The 25398-nt window shown below is 40.0% G+C and overlaps 2 protein-coding genes across 2 annotated transcripts in view; both read right to left on the bottom strand.

The window, feature by feature from the left end:
- Positions 1 to 12455, bottom strand: part of traf4a (tnf receptor-associated factor 4a) — a 37908-nt gene extending 25453 nt beyond the window's left edge. The window contains exon 1 of the mRNA XM_067507347.1: positions 11888 to 12455. Coding sequence (XP_067363448.1) covers positions 11888 to 12030 — 143 coding nt within the window. The 5' untranslated portion in view covers positions 12031 to 12455. The remainder of the gene's footprint in view (positions 1 to 11887) is intronic.
- A 647-nt stretch (positions 12456 to 13102) lies between these two features.
- nek8 (NIMA-related kinase 8) lies at positions 13103 to 25346 on the bottom strand. The gene is made up of 15 exons (XM_067507345.1): positions 25258 to 25346; positions 23495 to 23700; positions 22744 to 22976; positions 22499 to 22630; positions 22003 to 22211; positions 21776 to 21855; positions 21503 to 21687; positions 20667 to 20814; positions 20048 to 20124; positions 19253 to 19370; positions 19014 to 19164; positions 18031 to 18194; positions 17702 to 17854; positions 16661 to 16819; positions 13103 to 14845 (listed from the first exon to the last, which is right to left on the bottom strand). Exons 1-15 carry the CDS (start codon positions 25302 to 25304, stop codon positions 14817 to 14819), a joined length of 2091 nt encoding a protein of 696 aa, XP_067363446.1. The 5' UTR covers positions 25305 to 25346; the 3' UTR covers positions 13103 to 14816.
- Positions 25347 to 25398: the final 52 nt, after the last annotated feature.

Raw genomic sequence — 25398 nt, 5'->3', positions numbered from 1 at the left:
GCCAGATCTTTATTGGGGTTTTTTAATCAATAATATGCAGCAAATGTAGTAATAATTTCAAAATGTTTAGGGAAAATGTCAAACTGTAAATATCTTCCAGTATATTCAGCATCTTTTGGTTTAGAATTGTTGGTCTGACAAACAAGGTCAACGGCATAGTTTTCTAAAACCCAGGGTGACCCTGGGTTTTAGAAAACTATGCAGAAATGTTTTTCCCATTTGACTTCTATTTTATAAAAAAGACTAATCAGTTAATCAAGAAGAAAAATGTCAGATCCATTAATAAAAACTATAATATTTAGCTGCCCAGTGGATCCTATGTCTGCTAAGCTGTGGAAGTCTAGAAAACAAGTGTTCCTTCATCCTGAACAAGCTGACTGAACAATCCACCTGGTTGTGCATGTGACACTTAGTTTCTTTCATGGGCACAGAGATCCTGAATACAACACAAGGGAGTTGGTTTACTTGAAAGAAACACTGAGCCACCACAGTCAAGCAGCTAGCTGATAAGAGGAAATGCCTTGGCAGGAAGGAAGCCATCACTTCTGAAAGAAATGGGTGGAAAGGCAGAGGGAATACTGGCCAGTGACCTTAACACTGATGAGGCCCTATGGATAAATTATATAATTCAGAGTGTGTTCCTTGCAACTGAGGGGCTTAACTGCCTAGCCGACACCTGTTCACCTCTACAGAGGAGCCTTTCACTGAGGACAGGTGCTTCTGCAGCCAGCCGCTCTCTTCCCCTCGCTCCCAGCTGCTTGCCTTTCAGACCTCAAACACACATTCTTTACATGCCTTCCTGTCAGCTCAGCAACCACTGCAGTGACCACTCAGCTGCCTGCTCCTAAACACTACTCCCTAACACCAACAACGCTGCTGTCAAAGCATCACAGTGTCTCACAGGAAGTCGGCAGGAAGCGCCAATACTGCTGGATCACACATCACTTTACCTCTTTCACAAATCAACATTTTGATTCAATATTAAGAGAGATGAACTCAAAAACGACATCATCAAAACCATTTCTCAGAACATGTTTGTGGTTGAATTCCTAATTGAGAAATTGCAAGTACAAGTAGATATATCTGCAACTACTAAGTATTTGCATTTTTTTACTGTTTGCTAAGCTTGTTTTATATGACCAACAAGTCACAACCTAGATACAGTTTATGCATATGAAAAGCAGAAAATTACTACATTTGAAACGCTGGACAAAATACATTTAACTAGTAAACTAGATTATCATAACATTTATTTATTTTGTAGAATGACTAATTAACTAATTCACTCTAGTAGTGGGCTTGAAGGATGATGGCCTAATTTTATGTAGTGAATAACACAAAACAGTAAACCAACTGGACCAATTTCTGTGGGAGTCTGAACGTGTGTGTGTGTGTGTGTGTGTGTGTGTGTGTTTGTGTTCAGTGACCTGTGCACAACACAAACAAGACGGGGATTGAGGGGTGGGGGGCAATTAGTACAATAGGAACAAAGCACAGATGTAGTCAGACTGAGCAAGGAAATGGTTTGGAGCCATCTCATGAAAAATCTGCTGTTGAACCCTGAAACTGCTATTACCTCCCAAACTACAAGCCTTCATACAAACTTCAGGAGGAGCCCATATGTTTTGTGGTGCAGCAGAGATGCAAATAGGGTGTATGTAATATCATAAACATACCTTCAGCTAAGCTGTTTCACATAGCATGCACACCCAGGCACGTGTAAGCACTAGCCATGCGTTTCAGATCTGGGCCAATTGGCTGTAGTCCAGCAGCAGGGCTGGGTCTGGTGGCTTGGCCCCAGCATGCTTGTTGTGTGAGGGGCAAGGTGCTTCACTGCATAGCTGGAATGTTTTCCCATCTTTGTTTGGTCCCCAATTCTGGGACATAGATTTTAAAGGAGCTCCTATAGAGGCAGGCAAGTAAAAACATGTCTATAAGCAACTCTTAAATATGCTTATAGCGTGTGAAACACAGACACTAAATTCAATTAGGTTGTAAATGACAAAACAGTTCTTTATCGATTATTTGACAGACCGCTTTCTTAAGTAATCTTTTAGTGTAAACATTTTTTTAAACATATACAGAAAATATGCTTTGATCTACTCATTGATTAACCCAGTGTGATGAAATGTATGCAAAAATCAGAGTCATCTCCACAGAAACAAAAATCCTTCATGTTTGGTCATGTTTTTTTAATATTGATTTTTTCTTTATATTGAGTTTTTATTTTTCATTCTGTGCAGAAATTCTTTACGCACATTTCCACACTTTTTCCGCTGCTGTAACATGGAAATTTCCCCACTATAGGAAGAATAAAGGTTTATCTTATCTTATGTTCATTACATCTCAGATCATCCTACTCTCGCAGCTCTAGCAATCATTTCTTGTGGTTGTGTGGTTTTAGGTCTGGGAATGCTAATGGGCCAAGAAACAAGAGTGGTCAGGTGGTCTGACAGCAGGTATTAAACAAATTCCTTGCTTAGTCCTCTATGAATAATTTTGGCGAAGAAAACCAGCAAATATTTACATTTATTAAGTCAGAGCGAATGAGTTTTTGGCAAAGAGAAAACATTGTTTTTTCAGATGTTGCATTGTCTTAAAGCAAGACAATGTAACATCTGTTGATTTATTCATTAACAATAAACACACTTTTGCTCAACCGCCTTTCTGATACTCAATCTGAGAAACAGTATGTAAGCAGTCAAAGTTCAACTCAGTTGAACTGGACACTCTGCCAACTTCATCAACAGTCCTTGAGGGATGCTGCCCTGCTTGTTTTCCAACTATTCCTGTTGTACCCACTGCTGATTATCTGGACTAATTAAAGTATTTAACCCATCTGACACAGACTCAGAATTTCTTGTTGTGTGCTACATATGTAAAAGGAAATGTAGAATCAGGTCTGTAGCCGCCATGCAAGGTACGCACCTAACCCACCGGGAGCAATTTGAAGTTCAGTGTCTAGCCAAAGGACACTTCGACATATTGATTCATGGACGACTGCCTTACCAACTGCTTTATTGACTGAGCTAAAGATGCCTTGAAGAACAAAGCTGTAATAAACCACTCATGTTGGAGCCCACACTAGAAACCAAATCCATACTTGAAAAATCCAAAAAACTGGTCTTTATCTGGGCAATAAACAAAACTCCCAAGATGCAACACTTCATTTTGAAACCGATCAACTTGAAAAGAATCAACTACAAACATAAAGTCAACTAGCAATTGCAGTAATGGCCTTTACCTAAACGTCCAAATTGTTGTGTGGGTGGTTTCTGATTCTAGACAAACAGTTGTGGTTGACACAGAAATTAGCTCAAGTTTTTTTAAATACACAGAAATTAGCAAGTCTGAGCATTTAGTATTTCTTTTTGTGATTCAAATAAAGAGTCACTAATAAACTTCCTAACAGATGACAGATATTTGGATCTAAAGGGGATACACCGAGAGCTGGCCCATTACAAGAGGCTGAACATATAAAAAGGGCAGCCGGCATAAAAACTCATGCCAAATCAACATGTGGAACAAGTTTCATGGTAGCAACCCCTAAAGGAACAAGCCAAAAGCCACTGTCTAATATTTTTTTAAATTATGGAATAATCTGCCAATTATTTCCTTGATAATTCAGTTGGTTAAAAATATGGGGGCAAGTCCATCACCACTGCCCAAAGCTAGATGTCTCTTTGTGCAATCAACTGTCCAAACCTCAAAATTAGACTAGCAAAACTGGAAAGAAACTTTTGAAATTGTTAATTAAAAAATGGACATAAAGGACAAATTTTCCACTAAATCATGTGTTTCTAGTAATTTGATCTAAAAGAAAGCAACAAATAGACTGTTTAGTATGTAAAAGTCTTAACTACAAAACTACAATTTTATTCCCAAACACTTGCAGTAAGCATACTTTCACTCCACCAATGGAGAAAATCAACCATAACAATAAAAATGTGCCTGCATCTTTGGAGAAATTTCACCCTGCTGTTGTTTTTTTACATTCACGCACAAACAGCTGTCACAACATGAGTCTCATGATAACATCCCCTCTGCAGCTGTGTGAAATGGTCAGGGCACTTTCTCTCAGCGATGTCATCAACACAGCTGCGTCTCTAAGGCCTCTCCGTGTCCTCCCATGAGGGGGTCCACAATTATCTGAAACAGGCCATCTTACATCTAGCTATTCGCCTCTGGGGTGATGGGGGTCTATGGAAACGTTTAGAGAACCAACATTTCAGTGTTTGCAAATTGACAGATGAAAAGGATAAAGGTTGCTTAAGTTATGCAAAGTTTCCTCTATGCATATTCTTTTTGCCAATTATTCTGCTGTATTTGTTTGTTCTAAAACTTTATATTAGTATCTTAATATCTTATTTCCTCATAAATCCTTGAAGGACTCCTTGAAATAACCACACAAAATTTTGAGGTTGTCTGCTGCTACTTTCAGATGAGTTTTAATTAAAGAAATTGCTCCATTTTGAGTGAATATTTATTTATGTTGACTTGGAAATGTTATTCTTCATTTATGGTAAAGTATATCTTTTTCTCACCTGCTTAGGTTGCACTAGCTTAGAAATAGCTGGAAGTATACCAACTGATCACTGCTGTTAATTAACACTGGTATAAATTGTTCTGGGGCGACTGTGGTGCAGGAAGGTAGAGCGGTTGTCCAACAATCTCACAGTTGCCGGTCACATGTCGAAGTGTCCTTGAGCAAGACACTGAACCCCAACTTAGTTGCCATCGGTGTATGAGTGTGTGTGTGAGTGTGAATGGGTGAATAAGAAGCAGTGTAAAGCACTTTGAGTGCCAATAGGTAGAAAAGTGCTATGTAAGTGCAGAACATTTACATTCTGTGTATGAATTACCTTAGAAGATTATCGGGCAATAAATAGGAATTTTTGAACTTATAACATGTAGTTAAGTGTTACAACTTACTACTTCAAATCCTGTTGGAAAAAGAGGAATCTTGTGACAGAAGAATCAGAGCATGTAAACAAAAGTCACATGGGCTCAATTGTAATTTCTCATACTATCCCTTCCAATCATGGGTAATTACTGTCAACCGGATGTCAACAACCATTTCCTTACATCCATAAAACATTATGATTTGTGGTAAATTTCTGTTGTTTGCTTAGATTTCATCCTGAGACTTTTAGTGTTGTTCCAGTTACTTTTATGTTCATCCAAGTTCAGTCTTTAGCTGAAATAATTCAATTATTAATAGTAAAAAAAGCACCAAACTCCATCAGTCTAAATCCAAATTTTTATTAAATCACCCTGGACAGTTTGAGGCACAGGTGCCTCCCATTTCAAATCAGAGCATAATCTGTTTGAGGCAGCAGGAAGTAAACATCGATCAGATCAGCGACTTCTCTTGTAATCACTAGTTTCAAAGTCCAGGAGTGTGATGATGTGTAAAGTTCGGGAATCAGTTCAGCTCATTGACTTCTATTATAAGTGGAAAGAATGGGTGGCACAGCTTCACAGTAGCTGGTGTTTGTCTCTTGACTTTACAGGTGCTGAACATCACTGAAGAGATTGCAGAGTTTTCTTTTCCCACACAAATGCTGCTGGATCTAAAAGCTTTTTTTTTTTTTGTCTTTTTTCTCTGAGTGAGTGGATCTACTATGCATTAATGTATGCAAATTTATTGGGCTGTTTTCAACCCTCGTATATCAGCTGACAGCAGCCTCAGTGCACATCTCTGAGAGGCCTTCACAGGCCCTAGAGTGCAGAGCGGAGGCTTGAGGGCTTTCACTCAGCTAAACACAATGTCTCTCTATGTGCAGCTCAGTGACCGCTCTTGTCGTCAGAAAAGGATGGGACACTAAGTCCCCTTCGAACTCTCCGGATCTGGACCCAGGATGCCCGTGCAGCCTTTCGGACACCTGCGGGGGGACTGTGAATATCTCTGTGATGGGACTGAGAGACGAAGATGATAATGAACACACACTCATTCATGAGCCATCCATGGCATTGGCCCTATTCCGATACAGATACTCACTGAGACACAAAGCTCCAGCTGGCTTCAGCGCCAAACTAACACAACATTAAACACCAATGCAACACAGCTCCATTTAGCTATTTAAGAAACACCCCATCACAGGGGCCAAAAAGCCTCCCAATACATCCATCTGCACGGCTGCACACACAAGAGACAGAAGTCGATTCATTGGCATTTCAAGGAGAGTATGCTAATGTTGATGAGCTAAAAGAGCCCTGACATGTCAGGTCAGACCTGTTATTTGACCTTTTTGGTACAACTTTGTAATAAGTTCAATTAATACTTTAAGGTCTACTCATCTTTCCCACATCAAGAAATTCCTAAAAACTACTTTTAGGTTGCCAGGTTTGAACACTTGTCTTTTCAGATCTTTTAGTGGATGAGAAGCTTAATACCACAAAATCAGTGCACATCAGTCTGTTAATCACAATGCTGGGAATAGGAGCCAGCTAGCTTGGCTTAGCATAAACCCTTTAAACATGAGGAAACAGCAAGTGTTTTTAAATATAACAAAACCTACCTACCTGCACATATAAAGAGAGAATCCAGGAGTCCACTGCACCCCAACAGGAAAATATTTCAGCACGTAATAGTGTTTAAATCTTAAAGTGTTTTCTTAACAGAAATAATATGGGGGGTGAGCTTGAGAACTGCTGGTGTGTGGACTGTTAGCACAGTCATGCTAGCTGTTTCTGTCTGTTTCAAGGCTGTATGCTAAGCTATGCTAACTGGCTACATTGTCCGTTTTTGTTTTCCATCCCCATGTAAAAAAAGTTTATAGGAATATTTCCCCCCACATATGTCAAACTATTCCTAATTTACCAGGAAAAGTACAACTTTACTTTATGAAAAAAAAAAAAAAAACAGGTTAAACCAATAAGTGGTATTAATATTTCCACTAAAGTTTACCACACATTTCAACAGTTGCTAGTAGAAGAAGAGTAAAAGATAAGACGTGTAGATAATTGTGCATCTGGGAACTCGGACAACAAAAGTGTGGGAGTAGAAAAAAAGTGAGTATCACCTCCATCACTGCACTACACGCAGATTGTGTCTACGCTAAAATGAATCACGGCCCATTCAAAAAAAAAAGAAATAAATAACACCACTCTGGCTTCTGGACAGTGAATAATCGAGCTGTGAAATATTCTCACATTAGCCCACTTTGGAGCTCTGTGTGACTCTGGGTAAGTCAGCACCGCTGTACTCACTACACGACTACATGGAGGTCTGCATGGGAAGAAGCTCCCCGAGCCGAACAAACCAATTTACAGCCCTGTCATGGCTGTGGCATAGCACTGCATCATTCTCACAGACACACCACTCACATCATCGCATGGCACCGCTATGGCTCAGAGGACCTAGAACTGATGAGCCATGTGAGGCTTGGCCATAAGCCCTACTTAGCCCTCACACAGCGAAGGACATTGTGTTACGTATCATTAAGTGTTTACTCCTCTTTAATAAAGAGGCAGTGTTGCTAAAACAAAGACCCGGCCCGGTCTGCACACATTAAATTGTTGAAGCATGTGACTCATGTTTGATTCCAGAGGGTGTTAAAGCTGCAGGGCTGGGCCGCTGCTGCTGCCGCCGCCGCTGCTGCTGCTTTTACCCCATGACTCTCTCTCTCTCTCTCTCAGAGCAGGGGCAGCCTCCAGGACTGCTGCTGCGGCTGAGGAGTATTTACACATTCCTCCCGAGGCGGAAACACAGTCCATTAGCATCACATGCTAACATGCCTGTGGACACAGAGGCATGCATCAGCTCTTTTCAGCACTCAGACAGGGTGAAGTACGAAAAATTGTGTTTCCTTGACTTCCGTTCGGTGGAATTTCACTTTATTGTGCCAATCCTCAGAATTGAAAATAAAAAATAGTAACCATTTCTTTAAATAAATTGAGGATTTAATATAAATACACTATGACACAACAGATATAGTAACAAATGGCAAAATGGTTAAAACATTTATAATAATATACACTAATAGGCATTAACATACACCATTCAATGATACTAATATTTGTTTGGAATTACATTACAGTGATTATAAGGCATATTTCGTTATTAGAACTGTGTTTTACTGTACTGTCAATCAATTATCCGTCTTTAAAACCATCCACTAAAGGTGGGTTTCCACCAAAGGTACTTAACCGCATCACATCCTGGAGCTTTTCATAACCTTGTGGGGTAAATGTGGCCATTTCTGGCCTGCTTGCTTAATCTGTCTTTCATGTGTTTACACCCATGTGAGTGCAACTTGATTTTAGTATCAATTCCTGGGAGGTGCTAATATTTAGCTCCCAGAACTTGTCTTCAAAAAGGCTGATGGAAGAACCTGAACCAGGGAGGCGGTGAGTTCGGGCTCACCAAAGTCCCGGTTAGGGAAAACAAGAGTGTCCATTTACATCATGCCTTGTTAATTTTTAGGGGACAGGGGTTACATCTCATGAGGTAATGGGCTAAATGTAAAGAGAGCTTATAGAGGGTTGTTCAAGCTTGATGAAGATGCGGCAAAAGTAAGACAGCACTCATCTACTGACCTGCTATGGCAGCAGCACTGACCCACTTTGGTGACAGACCCTACTTGCCCCCTGCCCTGCTTGTTTTCTAACTATTCCTGCATTACTATACTACAATGGGGCGACTGTGGCGCAGGAAGCTAGAGCGGATGTCCACCAATCTCGCAGTTGTTGGTTCGATCCCGGTGTGTTTCAACCCATCTATTATTTGTTTATACAGCGATAAAAAATGAGAGCTGTAAAGTGTTAGAAGCTAATCTTTTAATTCTGTCACAGCTTTTTCCTAAGAACAGATGATTAACGCTGAAGCAATCTTTGTTGCAACACAGCAGCAGCTATGCAGACAGGGACGGAGCTGGTAGTGTGAAAGTGGGCAGGGTTGACTGGCAAGCCCAGGCTGGATGTTGCAGAGCCTTCAATGACTACAAAAACGGGATCAATCTAGTTGCACAATAGGTGCAGCAATAACTAACTACTGTCTGTCAGCCTCAATAAACTTGAACCCTACTCACAAAAGATGCAGGCTCCTAATGGCCAAGAGAGCTGAAAGTGGCCTCAGCTGACACACTGTTATTTAAAGAGGTGACAGTGCTTCTAGGTGTCACAGTGGACCAGCTGCCGACACATTACCTACTGCTAATATATGTTTATTTAAACTTATATCTGCTGGAAACGTGGGACAGGAACTAATAATGTGAACATTATTGTACAGAGATGTACAATAATGTCTAAATCTGCAGTTACAAACTTCCTGCACCATCTTGATCATAAAAGAGATGTTTGGCCATATATAAGTGCTTAAACAAGGCATTAGTAAATGATTTATTAACCATTAATAATGGTTCCAAAGTGATTCTTTAATTCATGGTATCCATTAGAAAATGGGATTTTTTTTAAACTTATTGTAGGATTGTGTGGCTGGTGTATAAATATGCACAGTCGCGTACATATCTCTTTAAGTCCCACATCTTTAGGTCATGTGCGTCAGACATGAAGAAAAAGCCTCACGTCTGCACTGACGCCCCTACTCATCAGAAGCACACAGTTACTCAACTAAAAACTTTCAGAAATTGGGAAACTTTACTTAAATTCAGTTCGTCTGTGGGAGTAAATAAAGAGCATAAACTGGAGGATGATCGCGGAGGTGGGCAGGATGAGGCAGAAAAAGCGTCGGGCCAAACTCATTGATCACCAATGATTGCTGTTCCTCCCTCGTTCTCTTTGTTCATCTGAATTTCATCGTTTCACCCAGATGCAATTTGCTGCTTTTTGGTGAGCCAGGGTTTCCTTCCTGATGACTCAAGGCAGTAACTAGGAACTCACGACGCAGTGGTTAATGTATTCAGCAAATTAATCCACATCTTCCCCTTTCTCCTGGCTGTCTGACACAAGACAAGTTGATATGAGATCGACATTGGATACGATTAGATGTTCCTCTTTCCTTACAACATTGGATATGATAAGATCTTCCTCTTTCCTGAGAAGCAAGTGTTGCTCTCTAAGAAGCTATACTGTATTTGCCTGCATGTTTCCCTCAGGGTGCCTTCAAGTTTCATCAGGTAAAACTGAAGACATTTTAATATCTTCATCCAGGCTGGTTACGCTCATATCTCAGTAGTAAAAGTGAACACCAACAAACTACGGCTTTTATTTAAGCTGTAAAACTGAATGCAACTAATGAAATGCTATATTTAACTATAGTCAGGAACTTGAAGGCTTTGAGGTTAAGTGGCATGGAAACTGTATCTCCGCAGACTGTCTCAAACAAAAGTAAGCAAATTTTGTTGCGTCTCTTTTTATCTTTCTATATGATCACTGAAACTCTGACCTGCGTCACATGTCAACAACACAGAGGCTTTATTCTATGACTCAGTGACTGTAAAAACAACAGTGCATTTACTTTGTGTGTCAACGGGCACTTTCATTCACAGCTTATTGTAGGCATGTATGAATGACATTTTTATATTACATTTAAATGATTACAAGCAGAGATGTGATTTCTCATTGAGGATTCATCTTTTCTCCTATAATTTGTTAAATGTTTTGCCTTTTAAACAACAGAGAGGGGGGTGGCACATCTTCAAATTGCTGTTTCTCTTTTGTCTAATCAATGCTTCAAAAATATTCCACTTATTGTAATTTAAGACAGGGAAAAACCAAGTCTTTTTCAAGTCATCTCTAGGCACAGAAAAAAAGTCAAGACTAGGAAGATTTATAGAGAAAACCCATCAATCCCCCCCTAGAGCAAGCCCTAGGCAACAGTGAAGAGAATAAACTCCCTTTAATGGAAGAAACCTCCAGCAGAACCAGGCTCAGGGTGGGCGGCCATCTGCCTTGACCGGTTGGGGTGAGTGGACAGTGGAGAGTCCACAGAGAATGACTAACAGCTTACACAAGTCCCACAAGGTCAACAGCAAAAGTTTCACATGCAAAGAAAAAAAAAAACACACACACACACACACACACACAAAACCAGAGATATCAGTTGAAGCTCGTAAAGCAAAAAATGTATGATGTTCAGGTGAGTTGTTGTTGGTATTAAAAGTAAAATTCAGCGCATCCTATCAGTTTACACATCTGTTTACAGCTGTAGCTTCTGTTCAGACTTTCTGATGAGGCTGCAGACCCCAAAGTGACAGGTCTCCATGTAATCCCCCAAGTGCCCTGACACTAATTAAGGAATCTGTCTAATTCTGAACTCCCTTACACACACACACACACACACACACACACACACACACACACACACACACACACACACACACACACACACACACACACACACACACACACACACACAAGGCAGACTCAGCCGTCCCGGGGGCAAAAACACAGACAGAAACAGGAAACAAGGGCCCTCTGCAGGACACAAATAGGACCGGATACTGTGATTAGAAAAAAAAAAATAAAAATCATACATTTTTCCCAAAACAGCAACTTATGGATCATTTGCATTTTGCGTGCGTTGTTGTGTTATGTGGCCACAGCAACCCCCTGATCTGAGCCTTGTCTATACAGTGAAAGCATGATCTACCTGTTCCTGCATGACTGATACAACAAAGGGCTCCTCACTTTTGTTTTTTGCGCACAGCTGAGACGACATTAAGGACCTCAAACTAAAAGAAGACGGGCTAAAACCAGGACCTGTTTTCCAGGCCACATCTTGTGTCACAGCACTGTGCGGTTGTGACATAAAAGACTAAAATCCCAGTTGAGGAAAGGTGAAGGGGGCGCGCGCACACAAACACCTACATATCCTGTATTTACTGTTGCTCGACCGAAACTAGACACGGCTGTAGCCTTCGGTATCGCCTTCAGAGAGGTGGGTCTATCTGTGTTTGTCCACAAACAAACACACACACCGTACCTTAGGAATTCTTGCAGACAGGTGTCACAGAACCGGTGTCCACAGGTAGACACTTGGACCGGCTCCCGCATCGCCTTGCTGCAGAGTGGACACTGGAAGCGTCTCTTTGGTTTTTCCAGAAACTTGTAATCAAAACCGGGCATCGCTGTGACTGTTTCTCGGGCCTTCCGCTGCAGGTTAAAGGTAGATATGTCCCTTCAGAGTATCTGCTAACCCCACCTCCACAAAACGGAGCTGTTCAGCTGCACAGCCGTTCAAGCCGATGGAGGGTGCATATCACGTCCCTTCCGCCAACGAGCGATCGGGGTTTGAGGAGACGAGTCCTCCCCAGCTTTTCTTTCTGCACCCCGTGCGACTGGAAGCTGACAGACGCACGACACAACACCGTCCAGGAAACGCTAGAAAACTGGTCACGGATTCGTTCTTAGACCCTGGTCTCGCTGCACGATCGGCGTTTTTATTTTAGCCGCCGGTGCTGCTGTGTCCTTCTCGCCTCTGTCCCGCCGTGGATGCAGTGCTGACACTGTACACAACGCATAACCCCTCCGTCTGTTGAGGTGCGCCGAGTCCCGCCTCCTCCTTCAAGCAAGGAGGAGTCAAGAAGCTGAAGCTTCCTCTCTTCACACCATTTTATCCTCCCATCTCCCGTTAAGGATCTTTAATTGCGCTGTTTGTCTGGCTACAGTGGCCTTCAATCAGATAAGCTGTTTGTCTCCCATACCTGTAGATTTCTGGCGATTTATTTCACGGCGCCTGAAACCGGAACACTTAAATCTATTTTCGCATTTCATTAATAAACTTGAGGGTGAAGGGTTTGGTTGTTAGGTTTAACACAAAATCAAGAGAATAAAACTCATTGACTGTAGCATGTGGTTTTAGATGATGAAAACCTACAACACAGCGGTGACTAACACCCCCTGGTGGCAAAAGCAAGCGCACAAACTCAAGATTTAGGATATGTTCTGTGGTCCATGTTAAAATATGATCTACATACAACAAAAATTTGAATTTGATTTATGTAACACTGCTAAAAACAGACAACTCCACATCGTTTCAAGACAGGAAAAATGAACACAACCACATATTTAGACCAGGTTTCAACTGCTATATTGCCACCGGATTACATCATCATTACATCACCGCACAAGACAACAATGGAGAAGATCCATGTCTAAAAAAAAAGGTGTGAACACATGTGAAATAAGGTATAATCACTGTGTGCCAAATATAGTTTTTATTTTAATGTCAGCTTTCACAGTCGTGATACACTTGTCGAGATCTGGAATCCTTTTGAAAAAATTGAGGTAAAGTAATACACACACACATTTTAGTTCTTACGATTTCAAGGCACTGAGTACTGCAATCTTGTGGTACATTGTACCATTGTACAAGATTGTCCCTTCTAGTCCGCAATTTTTAGAGGGAAATACTTGACTGTATTAATTTAAGATTTGCGACTTTAAAGATTATCAGTACAAAGCATAATAATAATCTTATATTTAAGGATGCACAGTATATAACAGGCTAAGCTATAGCTCAGAATAAAAAACTCCTTTGCCAGCTACTACATTAAAGTAATATACGCATCAATCGAGCTACTAATTATATGAATATGACATAAGCTATTCTGCAAAATGAATACTTTTACTTTTGATTCTTTAAGTACGTTTGAAAATACTAAGTATTCTAATATTGTATATTATTTCCAATATTAGGTCTTCCTGTAAATGCACTTTGCACAATATGTAAACCATAACATTTAATATATGGTACACATTTGTGTCCCAACACTGAATCCAAAATCTCACACAACAGAACATGAACAGTAGTGTCTGCAGCAGGCACACAACTTTCTGATGCAAATACACTTCAAAGTTTTCACTAGAAGTCTAATCTGGCAGATCTGGGTCCCTTCAATAGTTTCTGTCCTACTATTAACACAGTTTACACATTTACAGTATATGTACAATTAAAATTTAGAAAATATTATCCCTACACCTACTATATAAATGGTCTGCACTTATATAGTGCTTTTTTAACTATTGGCACTCAAAGCGTTTTACACTGCTTCTTATTCACCCATTCACACTCACAATCACAAACACATACACCACTCACTGTGTCTTGCTCAAGGACACTTCAACATGTGAACCAACAACTGTGAGATTGGTGGACAACTGCTCTGCCTTCCTGTAAATGTAAATGCCACAACATAAATGAGTAATATTTGTTTTACCTCTGGTTAATAATATTTACCGCTGACTACACACTCCTGTGTGTTGATTCTATAGGGAGCAGTGAATGAGTGAACAAAGGAGTCGATGCGTCTTAAACGCTTGATTCAGTCTAACACTGAACAACATGTCGTTATCTGGTCTGAACACTGCTGTGAAGTTACAAATGTAGCGGAGGACTAATCCAATAAAGCACAATGTAACCACTGACTGCATGATCAAGATGAATGTGTTTGGTTCATCCAAATGGTGAACTCTCTAGTGGCTTAATTCTTTTAATTTGTGTGCATTGTATCAGCTCATTCACCAGTTGCTTAAGAGAGCTCAAAGTTTGACTGCTTCTGTTGTTTATCATGCTAACCATGCAAGTGAAAGAGAACAATAGTTTGCCACATGAAAGCTGACTTTCTGCAATCCACATTCAGCAACAGTGTTACAGCATTCCTTTAAGTGTGAGGCAGTGAGATACACCTGCTACAACAGTCAGGTTTGACCTTTTCTGTGTCATGCTCCATGATATCAAGGCACAGAATGAAACAAAAAATAGAGAGGAAGACCAAGTGACCGCAGCTGCAGTATGAAAGGGAATCGTTTAAGTGCAGCACAGATGGGAAGAGTTCTTCGAAGCAAACTCTCCTTCACCTCATGCCACTGCTGGACTTCATGACAACTGCTGAGTGGATTTGGGGACTACATCATCTTGGGACAGGTTCCTCAAGCAAAGCTGAAACAACATGAAACAAAGGACGAGGGTCAGTAGAGCTGGAGTCAATTAACCGATCAGTTGTTATATAAAGTGTGTTTTTATAATCAATTTCTTTGAGTAACTTCTCAGTAAAAATGCAAAGTATTTACTGTTTTCCGCATGCCAGGATTTGCCACTTTTACATGATAGTAGAAGTTTTCAAATGTCTTGTTTTATTAATTATTTATTATTATCAATTGTATTTATTATTATTAATAGTTCATTATTAATAGTAAGGTTTTCAGCTCCAGTACAAAAGCAGTACAAACATTCACGTTAACAAAATCCTGAATCATTCTTGTGTAAAGATGGTCAAAATTCTATAAAGCTTGTATGATTAATCAACTCACCAACAAGTTAAAAAGTATTTTATAAAGTTTAAAGTTAAGCTTAATTTTTCAAGCAACAATTACAAAAAATGGGGAAGTACGGTACTAGAACATGATGCTGTATCTTGAGCTATTTTGTTTTGTTGAGAATAAAATGTTTTATGTTTTATAAAGAAATAAAACTGAATTGTAATAAGTGGGCTGAAATCAAAATAACAGTTATTAGGTTAAACCTACTCTTCTTTTCTTTTCGGCTGTTCCCTTTCAGTGGTCGCATCATCTGAATCATCTGCCTCCATCTGACCCTGTCCTCTGCATCCTCTTCTCTCACACTAACTAACTTCATGTCCTCTCTCGCTACATCCATAATGAGTTGTAGTGTGACAGAAGTGCTGAAAGGTTTTACTGTTTGGTGACATTCTAAAGGATGTTTTAGACCAGCTCCTTCCTACTAAGAAATAACAGGACCCCATAGACTTTTCTTCTAAACAGTCTATTTTCATTCACTGGTTCTCATCAAAACAACTGATGTAACACAACGTGACCACTGACAAAGAGTAAAATGAATTCCATGTGTTCATCAGTAGAATAGTGTGAAACCATTGGCTGGAATGATTGTACAGGAGAGCAAACAAAATCAAGATCGTAAATATGATACTCCATATTGTTGATAGTGGCCAAAAACTTCAGACGGAACGTTGAAATACTGCACTCAATCCTATTAAAATGTAGCCGTAATTTCAAAGGTTTCCACATGTGCACACAAAACTATCAGTTTCATTTATACAGCTGACACCTGTATATGTCACTAACAAAAGTCTGCAAAACACTTGACTGTGACTCACCTTTGTAATCTCACCATCTAAATGTGAGTTTGTTGTTGTTAGTAAAGAAGCAGCTCTACTTATAAAGGGGAACTGGTAATGGAAGGAAAATCCTAGTTAAATTACTAATAACAATAAAATTAAACTTCTCACACATTAGCATGTCTTTAAACCCTCAGTGTTTGTCCAGATCCTTGTCACATGGTTTAGGTCACACAGCAGCAAAGATCACCATTATCTCGGTTACCTGTTAGATTGTTGTGGTTATGTTTAATCTTCTCTAAATCTGCAACTCTGCTCAATTTGGACTGTACAAGGAGGTTTTAATCCTACTTTAGCCGGTTTTGCACTGTCCATGCAAAAATGTGTGTGGACTGTTTGTTGAAGTAAAAAAAAAAAGAAAAGCCTTAACACATAACATACGATCAACAAAGCTATACTCATGTCTTTGGTGAATGAGCTTTCAAACTTACAAATGAGTCCTTTTACTATTCTACATGGATCTCTGTTAGCATTGTGAAGAGAAGCTCTTCTCAAGTTCAGCCTGTCTTTCATCTGGGGATTAGGCCTCTCTGTTAGATCTCAGCACATCCCAACATCACACAGTGTTTGTTAACAAAGGCTAATAAGTGAAATATTACGTTTCACTGCCAGAAGAGTGTTGCCATGACAACAAGCCACTGATGTCACCATGTATGGGTGACTCTCTTCAAGCTGCACTGCCTTTGGTATCCCAGAGTTCTCCTCCTTTCTGCCAAGCCGTCCACGGGCCCCTTTTCCCCAGGTGTACACCTCTCCTTCTGTGAAAACCAGAAGAAGAAGAAGCTGGTCAGCGTTTCTCAAAATTCTGAGTGAGACCCCCAGGATCCATTAATCCAAACAAATCTTTTACTGACAGCTCTGACTCTCCTGCAGTGGCACCATAATGACTCAATCCGTAGGAAGTCAGAGCTGAACAAAGACTGTCTTTACCAAAGAAAACCTCCAGGCATGGCTGCCACTGCCGGCTTGTTCCCCAGGGAGCCAGTCACTGGTACAATATGACATTTTACCATTTTACCCTTAACTCTCAGAACAAAGCACAGTTAGAGACACACAAGCACAAAAACACAGACTCACACATCTGTTACCTATCTGTTAACACATGTATTTAAGGGATTGTAGAAACGTTTTTTGTCTGTTTGGCCCATTAGTCGAAACCCCTGTGTAGTTTGCATTGTTGGTTCTTCCCAGCACACAATACACTCCCTGTGAGCATTGGTTTAAAACAGTGCGTTTCAGTTTGGCATCAAAGTAAACTTGCAGAGACATTAAGGTTTTTTGAGTGACAAAACCCACAGACCGTTTGATTTGCATTAAGACACAATGTGCTGACTTTCCCTAAATTCTCCATTTTCCTAACAAAGCAGCTAAACCACAGGTAATCTGAGACATGTTACATCTACTCAAAGCTAAGACAAACCCCGTTGTTTGTTAATTTGTATAACTCTAAGTCATGCAACGTTCTGCATGCTGTGACAATAAAACCCCCAACTTCTTAAGACCCTCTGCAACTACTGTACATCCATACAAGTGATCTCAACTCATTTCTAAAGGCACAGTCAGGCAGGAATTGGCTGTCAGTACATTTCTATATGTTACACATTTTGGTCAAATTATCCCAAAAAGTCCCCTCTACTAACCAGATCCAATGGCTAAGGTGAACGCGTCTCCACAAGCAGCCATGGCGATATCTTGCAGTCCAGGCACAAGGTAGGGCACACGGCTGCTACGACGGGAGCTACAACCCATCTGGCCATGTTGGTTGCTGCCAAAAGTAAAACACTGACCCCTTTCTGGGGAAAGAAATGAGCATAAAAGTACTGCGAAGTGTTGCACATTTGGTGGCAGAGATGTGAGTGACAAATCCTTTGAGCAAAAATATTTTGGTCACTTACACATACATGCACTGCTACAAACCAGTCTGCTGCAAAAATTTCACCTGACCAAATAATATTGAGAATTGCCTTACCTGTAACAGCAACAGAATGAGCTGTTCCAATATCAATGTAAACAAACTTCTCATTGTTGAGTGGCACCGATTGAACGGGAGTGAAAGAATGGATTTCTTCCACCTGACTAGAGGGATTTGGTTCCTCTCCAGCTGTTATCTTATCCAGACCAAGCTTGTTAAATCTAACAACAACAACAAAAATCTACTTATTCAAAACAGAGATACGTCTTTGTTAATGCTGAACTATATATATATATATGTGTGTGTGTGTGTGTGTGTGTGTGTGTGTGTGTGTATACACATACATATGTATGTGTGTGTGTATACATTTGTATATATGCAGGAGTTTCTGCTGAGCTACAGATTTTGAATCTGCACTGTTTACACTCTCCATCCTTTCGTAAACCTTATAAAATAAAGGAATGGTTTTAGGAGAAGGCTGTCTCACAGGTCCATAGGGTCAGTGGTTCGATCCCCGGTCCCGACTATATGTCAAATAGTCTCTGGGCAAGAACCTGAACTGACACTGAACAGCCCATTCCGCTCCCCAGCTGTGCAGTGCCAGTCCAAGCCCAGCAGAAATTGGGGAGGGTCGCGTCAGGAAGGGAATCCGGTGTAAAAACTGTGCCAAATCAACATGCAGACAATGATCCGCTGTGGTGACCCTGAACTCAAGGGATAAGCCGAAAGGACGGAAAAACAAAACAAAAAAAAACAGGAAACTATCTCTCTTCTTTTTTACTTTTAACCCCCCTCATCTCATGAATGGGTCTATCGTATACAGTAAGCCGATAGGAGGAGACATTTAATTGGTTGTTGAAAACAGAAGAATGCTTTTACAAAATGCATCAAAATGGATCCTTCTTGGAAATCATAAAGAGGCTTCTCTTATCATTCAACACAAACATAGGCATGTTTCACTGCTGATCGTGAGCTCCTGTCAATCACTGTTTACCAAGTGTGACGGTGATAGTTTGTGTTATACAGTATACAGTAATTACCTGTTGCTTCCACATGCAACAATGCTGTAATGGGTGCTGATAATCATAGAGCAGTCAACTCCACACACCACCCTCTGGGGCTCAAATTCCACAGGTAAAGAGACCTGCTGTGGAGAGTTGTGCGTGTCTTGGGTGCCTAGCCCGAGGCGACCTTCCATACAGAGAAACAGAAACAAGGACAGAGACTCAAAAATTAAGCTGCATGCTGAGACAATGCTGTCATGAGTTAGGTGCTATACCATTGTCTCCTCTTCCCCAAGCAAATACTTCTCTTTCATTGGTCACAGCAAGAACATGGGAAGCACCACAAGACACCTGAATCAGCTCATAGCCCAGGAGGGCCTCCACTATCTTGGGCTGAGTACAAAAGGGAAAGGAGAGCACAGAAATGTCAGCACTGTAATGTTTTTGACACACTTTCAGATATCTGTAAGGATGAAGGATCCTGGTACTAGAGTTCTGGTTCATTTTTTATAGATTCCTTTCGGCCAGGGTCCAAACTTTTGCACATTTAGATAAGTATGACCTCTACATGGTACCAATTTAAATTTGAATACAGTGTGTGTAATGTGTTTAATTACTATTGATAATATTTATGGTTGGCTTTTTCTCACATATTTTCATAAGAAATGCATATGACAGCATGCATAAGACCCTAAAAAATAATTTTTGGAATCAGATTATTTGCTAAACATATATTTATTAGACACATTGGTGTATTAATGCTCACTGCATTAGTTCCAGATGGGAGAATGGTTTGGAATATTGTACTGTAAATCCCAAAGCACTGTAAGTAGTGACCAGATCGGCTGAAGATCTGTTTACTTAGTGTAGAAATACTAGAAATATTAGTAAAATATTTATAGGTTGCATTTTTATGAAATTCACACTTGTCAGTTTATTAAGTACATCTAGCTTAGACAAATACAGTTGAATATTCTTTTAGCTAAGTATATCTGATCAACAGGTCAGCAATTGTACATTTAATATGAATGTGGCCTTCAACTATTTTACTTTAAAGGGTAAACATTTACCTGCGTTACATCATTGAAGTTACCGTGTCCTAAACAGCCATTGCTCCCACTTCCAAACGTCATGATAATACCCCTGTCTGCAAATTGATATTTAGAAGAAGGGATTAAAGGTACTATTAGTAAATGAGAGTAGGTGTATTTTTATTTAGACCAACAGAATACTTCTAATCCCTATCTAGTAAATACTAATCTGCATCACCACAGTGAACCGTGATAAAAGAGAGGCAACTTAGCTGAAGGGTTTTTAATCCTGGTTTATCTGCTTTGCAATGCTATGCAGACTGATGACAGCCTCCTAAAACACACTGACTGACACTGTACTACAGTTTAAAGCTCAAGAAAAACTGTAGTTCCAAAGTGCTAAGCAAGCATGGAAAGGTTTATTTTCCATGTGGGTTCACACTATCTGATGTGGAAAAAGGGCTGACTGTCACCACACTTTAATATACAGTATATGCTCAAATGTTGCCTCGGAGTTTTACCGTCATGTTGTGCAGTATATGCGAGTGCAGAACGCAGAGAATAAACATTGATTTCCTATAGTGGATCTCCTTTCTAGGCTGAATGGACGTGGCTGTGATCTTTCTGATTGCTATCCAAAGAGGAATGATCAGCAAACCTGTCATGCAGGTGGTAAAGAGATCACCACAGGACACAGACTTAATAGTGACTCCAGACTGGCCCTCTAGGAAGCGGGAAATGAATTGAGGTTGCATCTGTTCCACCACACCGGGCAAACTGGCCTCACCGGACCCAACCAATGGAGCCTGTGACAATACATGCTTATTGGTGTAAGGTAAAAAGGATACTTTGCTTTTATGGCCTCAACAGAGTAAAAATGCAACAATAAATGTCAAAGGAAAACATTCACTGTTAAAAACCATCAATTTGTCATGTCATTATTAAATAGCTAGCCTGTCTCATTTAACACTTAACATGATAAGTTGGATAATGAATGGATGGTTTTTATACTTGAAGTACCAGAGCAAATGCTGAAAGAAATTGTTACTTCTGCCACACCTGCAATGGTACGTCCCTCTGTAATTTGGTCTTAGAGTCTACAAGCTCTGAGGGTCTGACAGTGAAATGTGATTTGTAAAATCTGCTTTTTTGCAGTTAATACAATACACAGCTAAAACAGCTTAACCATGAATTCTTTTAATTAAAAATATAAAAATGTATGTCTAGTACAACAACGCCACTATGACCACTATGTTGTATTAAGGTGCATTTGACGTGTATATTAACAAGAAACATATCAACTGTATTTGGCTAGTTGTCTGTGGCAATATGAAAAAATACACCTTTGTTCATCAACAAGGTGACCAAGGAGGTGACCCAGTAACATGACAGTAAGTTCATGTTACTGAATGAATTTTTCCTTTATTCCTTCATACAAGTAATAGAAGCAACTTGTAAACAAATATATTAATAACTATAAAATATTACACAGACCTCCCATGTAATCAGACGGCCTGACTTGGTGACCCCCATCTTCTGAGTCCGACCTAGGGACACCTGAAGTACTTCGGTATTGAGCATTGGCAGGCGGAGAGGCAATGAGATGCCACTACCCCATGTGTACACTGAAGACAGGGGGAGGGAATGCACCTTTCCTGAGCCTAAGCCAACTGATCCATCTGTTTTAGTCCAAGAGATAAGAGTCAGATTTATGATTAAAGTACCCCAATCAGTAATTTGTTACAGGTACTTTGTGATGAGCCTCACCTCTGGATCTGTTGGTAGGAACTCTCCCTCCTGGTCTACTGCCTGGACCACTTTGAACACTAGAAAGTGGTTTCTCAATTCTGACAAAAACATTTAAAATGCAAGATGAGATGATTTTTGTATAGAAATAGAAATTAATTGCTTAATTATTAAAAACCTTTGTCTCAAATAAATTTCTCATGTCTCATAAAAATCATCTTCTCATTACTTATGAGTAGAGGGCTCACCTGCGCATTTTGACACTGCCTATATCTGTGTAGAGATTAAGCAGAGGCCTGATGCATATGGGAAGAGCCATTATTTCATTGAGTTGAGGCCGTTTGGATGGATCCAGATTGAGCATATTGAGAATTAGGTGTCGGAGTTCGGGGCTGTACCGGTCTGAAATTGGAGCAAATGTGCCACTCATGATCTTCAGAACGAGAGCAGGTAGATTCTGAAAGAAAACCAAAAGGATTTAGAAATATAAGATAATTCCCAATCCCCTACAAATTAAACAAATAACACTGCCACATTAATACATCACTGTAGAATACGTAGTGAAAGCAGGTAAGACGATTTGAACCATGTCAATATCAAACACCTCAACAATATAAGAAATTATGTGTCTCCCAAGGTGGACACTGTGGCTCTGATGGTTGTTAGGATTGTAACTTGCTGCAAACATTAATATTTCACATATTGTACATTTTAAGTGTTATTGTAAAGACAAAACGTCCGTACAGCAGCCTCAAATGCTCTCTTAAGGCTGGCTAGCTCGTAGAGTACACAGCCTAGAGCCCAAATGTCACTCTTCTGATTATACGGCTTTCCTTCACAGAGCTCTGGGGAGATGTAGCATGGAGTCCCGACCACCTGCAAAGTGAAAAATGAAGCATTAATTCCCTGCCAGCACATGTTAGAAGGCACCATATCACGACAAGTTGCTGAAGTAATTACAGTTCCAAACCAAGGGGGAAACAGCTCACTGTGTATGCTTTGCTCTTGCTGACGAGGATTTTGGAGATGCCAAAGTCACCGATTTTGACAATCATCTGGTGCTTGTCCAGTAAAATATTCTGTGTCTTTAGGTCTCTGTGCAGAATGAGTTTGTTGTGAACATGATACAAGGCAAGTAGGATCTGTACAAAGAAGTGAAGGATGGTGTCTTCATCCAGCAAAGAGTTACAGCGCTTCTGTATGTAATCAGCCAAGGTCCCACCTGCACAGATTAAGAAAAATTAAATAATACTGTGTTCAATCCATCATAATGACTTCAAGTTACTACCAAATGACAGTCAGATGATTGTATCAAAGCCAATAGGCAACTGATTGACCAGGCTTAAAGAACACTACATGTGCTGTTGCTGTGCATAGATGAAATGTAGATGTCAGAATTAAAGTGAATTTGGATCCACAAAATACTAATGTATCCTTTTATACATCTATCTGCGATTGACCAACTTAGGAGATCTAAGACGCTTTCTTAAATGTTTTAATATTTATAGCCTGAATACATTGTTTTATTAACTGTGTCTATAACTACCATAGAGTTTGCCCCTTATACATTATACCTTACTTAACATAAGAGTTACCTAATCACATTGTTACTCAAAACATCATCATATCACATTATTATGAAGTGCTATTCCCAGACCTGACATGGAAACAAAAAATAGAATGGACCCCTACAACAAAACACCATGGGGTTAATGAAATAAGATATTAGCGTAAGCTTACCTGGTGCATATTCCATAGCTATCATAAGGGCCTTGTCCTCTAGGAAGTTTTCATAGTACTCTATGATATTTGGGTGGTTAAGCAATTTCAGCACCTGACACTCATTCTGAGCTGCAAGGCGTTCATCTCGTGACATCTGCTCCACTGGGATCTCCTTCAAGATGACAAAGGCCCCATCACTGCGCCTGCGACACAGGTGAACGATCCTGACACCAGAAAAAAAAAATGTGTAGATTTATAGATTTTGTCCTCTCCTAGGTTGATAAGGCGGTTTAGACTGAGTGATGATAAGCAGTATCTGATCAAAGGACACGACTTTGTATTATACGAGAAAAACAAATATGTGAAAATGAAAGTGCAGTGCGACTGAATCAGTCGTGTTGCTAGATTTTCCTCCCCCAGTCCAAACACGTACAAAGCGATCCATATGATCAATGAAACTGTTTGTTTGTTCCCCCAGTATAGTCGTGTTTGCCTCCCTTTGCTTCTTTTACTGGGTGGCATAATAATGATTAGTGGTTAGTGCTAGAAAGAAAGATTGGATGTGTCTCCAGGTCTCTCTAAATTTCCCGTAGGTTTGAGTGTGATTGTGAATGGTTTTCTGTCTTTGTATGTCTCTCTGTGTTGGCCCTGAGGGTGTAACAGACTATCGCCTAACAAAAGCTGCGATAGCCTCAAACCCCCCCCTGTGCCCATAAACAGGATAGCAGTTACAGATAACGCATTAATGGATGATATCGATATGCCCTCGAAGTCAGGTCTTCAACTGTACCTACAGTTGGGCAGTCATTGGTACATTTGGGGGTAAGAAAAAGCGAATTGGTATTTTCCAGCTTCTTAATAACCAAACACACCTGACCATGGCAAACAGCAGTGTGTGGGGCCGGGATAGTTTGAAAACGGGGGGCTTGAAGGCCCGGGTTGAGAACTCATGACATAGAATTGATTTTAAATATAGGTGCTATCAAAGTGCCATGCTAGACGGTAACTAGCAATTTTACAAAAATCTGGAAACCTGTTGTATTTAATGGTTTAAAATTGACCTTTAAAGCATGAGTGAACTAATTACTAATAAGTTAAACGTTGTTTAATCTACTAAACCTTTAGAAATGAAGCTTTATCACAAAGATTTACCCCTGATATCTCAAATCAATGCAGAGCACAGACATCAAATATTCACCACCCACTGATGTTACCTTGTAGCTGCTAACTAGCCTAAGTTCATTTTAACAGTTTGGCTATAGTTACATTTTAAAATAAAAAATAAAAGGCCACAAAGCAAAAGTGACTTTGGCATTAAGTATAAACAGGTAAAAGTTCACCTTCCGAGCTTTTAGGCAGCAACTATCATTACATACCGTTAACTTACCGTTAACTTAGTAACTTAGTAACCGTTAACTTGGTAACTTTTTACCGTAACGTTTTACAAATGTCTTCAGTCGGTCAGTGACAAATAACTTTACTGTACATGCATATAAATGACACATATGTGCTAAATAGGGGGACCCAAGGTGAGTTCTTAACATTATTTGTTAAATAAAACTGTTTATTCTCAGAGCTTCGTTCCTTGTCTACATCGTCTTCGTCGTCTTCTTCACGCATATTTGACGTTGGACGATTTCGTTTTTCACATTTGTGGGGGAAAACTGAGCCCTTACGGAATTACGAACTTCTTTTTCGTGTCTGACAGCGTCGTACTTTAAGACAGACAAAAAGTGTGCAAAACAAATAAGCTAACGCGTGAAAGTAAACTATGAGTTTACCCGAAAGCTCCTCTTCCAACAACTTTGATTTTCTCATATTTCTCCATCGCTGCTCCCAAACGTTTCCGCCGTCTCCAGGCAACACGACATCTACGGCAAACTACGAAGGACAAAAATGGCAAAGGAAATAAAAAAAATGTG

Source organism: Channa argus, chromosome 6 (genome assembly GCF_033026475.1).
Source record: "Channa argus isolate prfri chromosome 6, Channa argus male v1.0, whole genome shotgun sequence".
Taxonomy (NCBI): domain Eukaryota; kingdom Metazoa; phylum Chordata; class Actinopteri; order Anabantiformes; family Channidae; genus Channa; species Channa argus.
The sequence above is the reverse complement of the archived record's forward strand: the minus strand, read 5'-3'. Positions and strand labels throughout refer to the sequence as shown.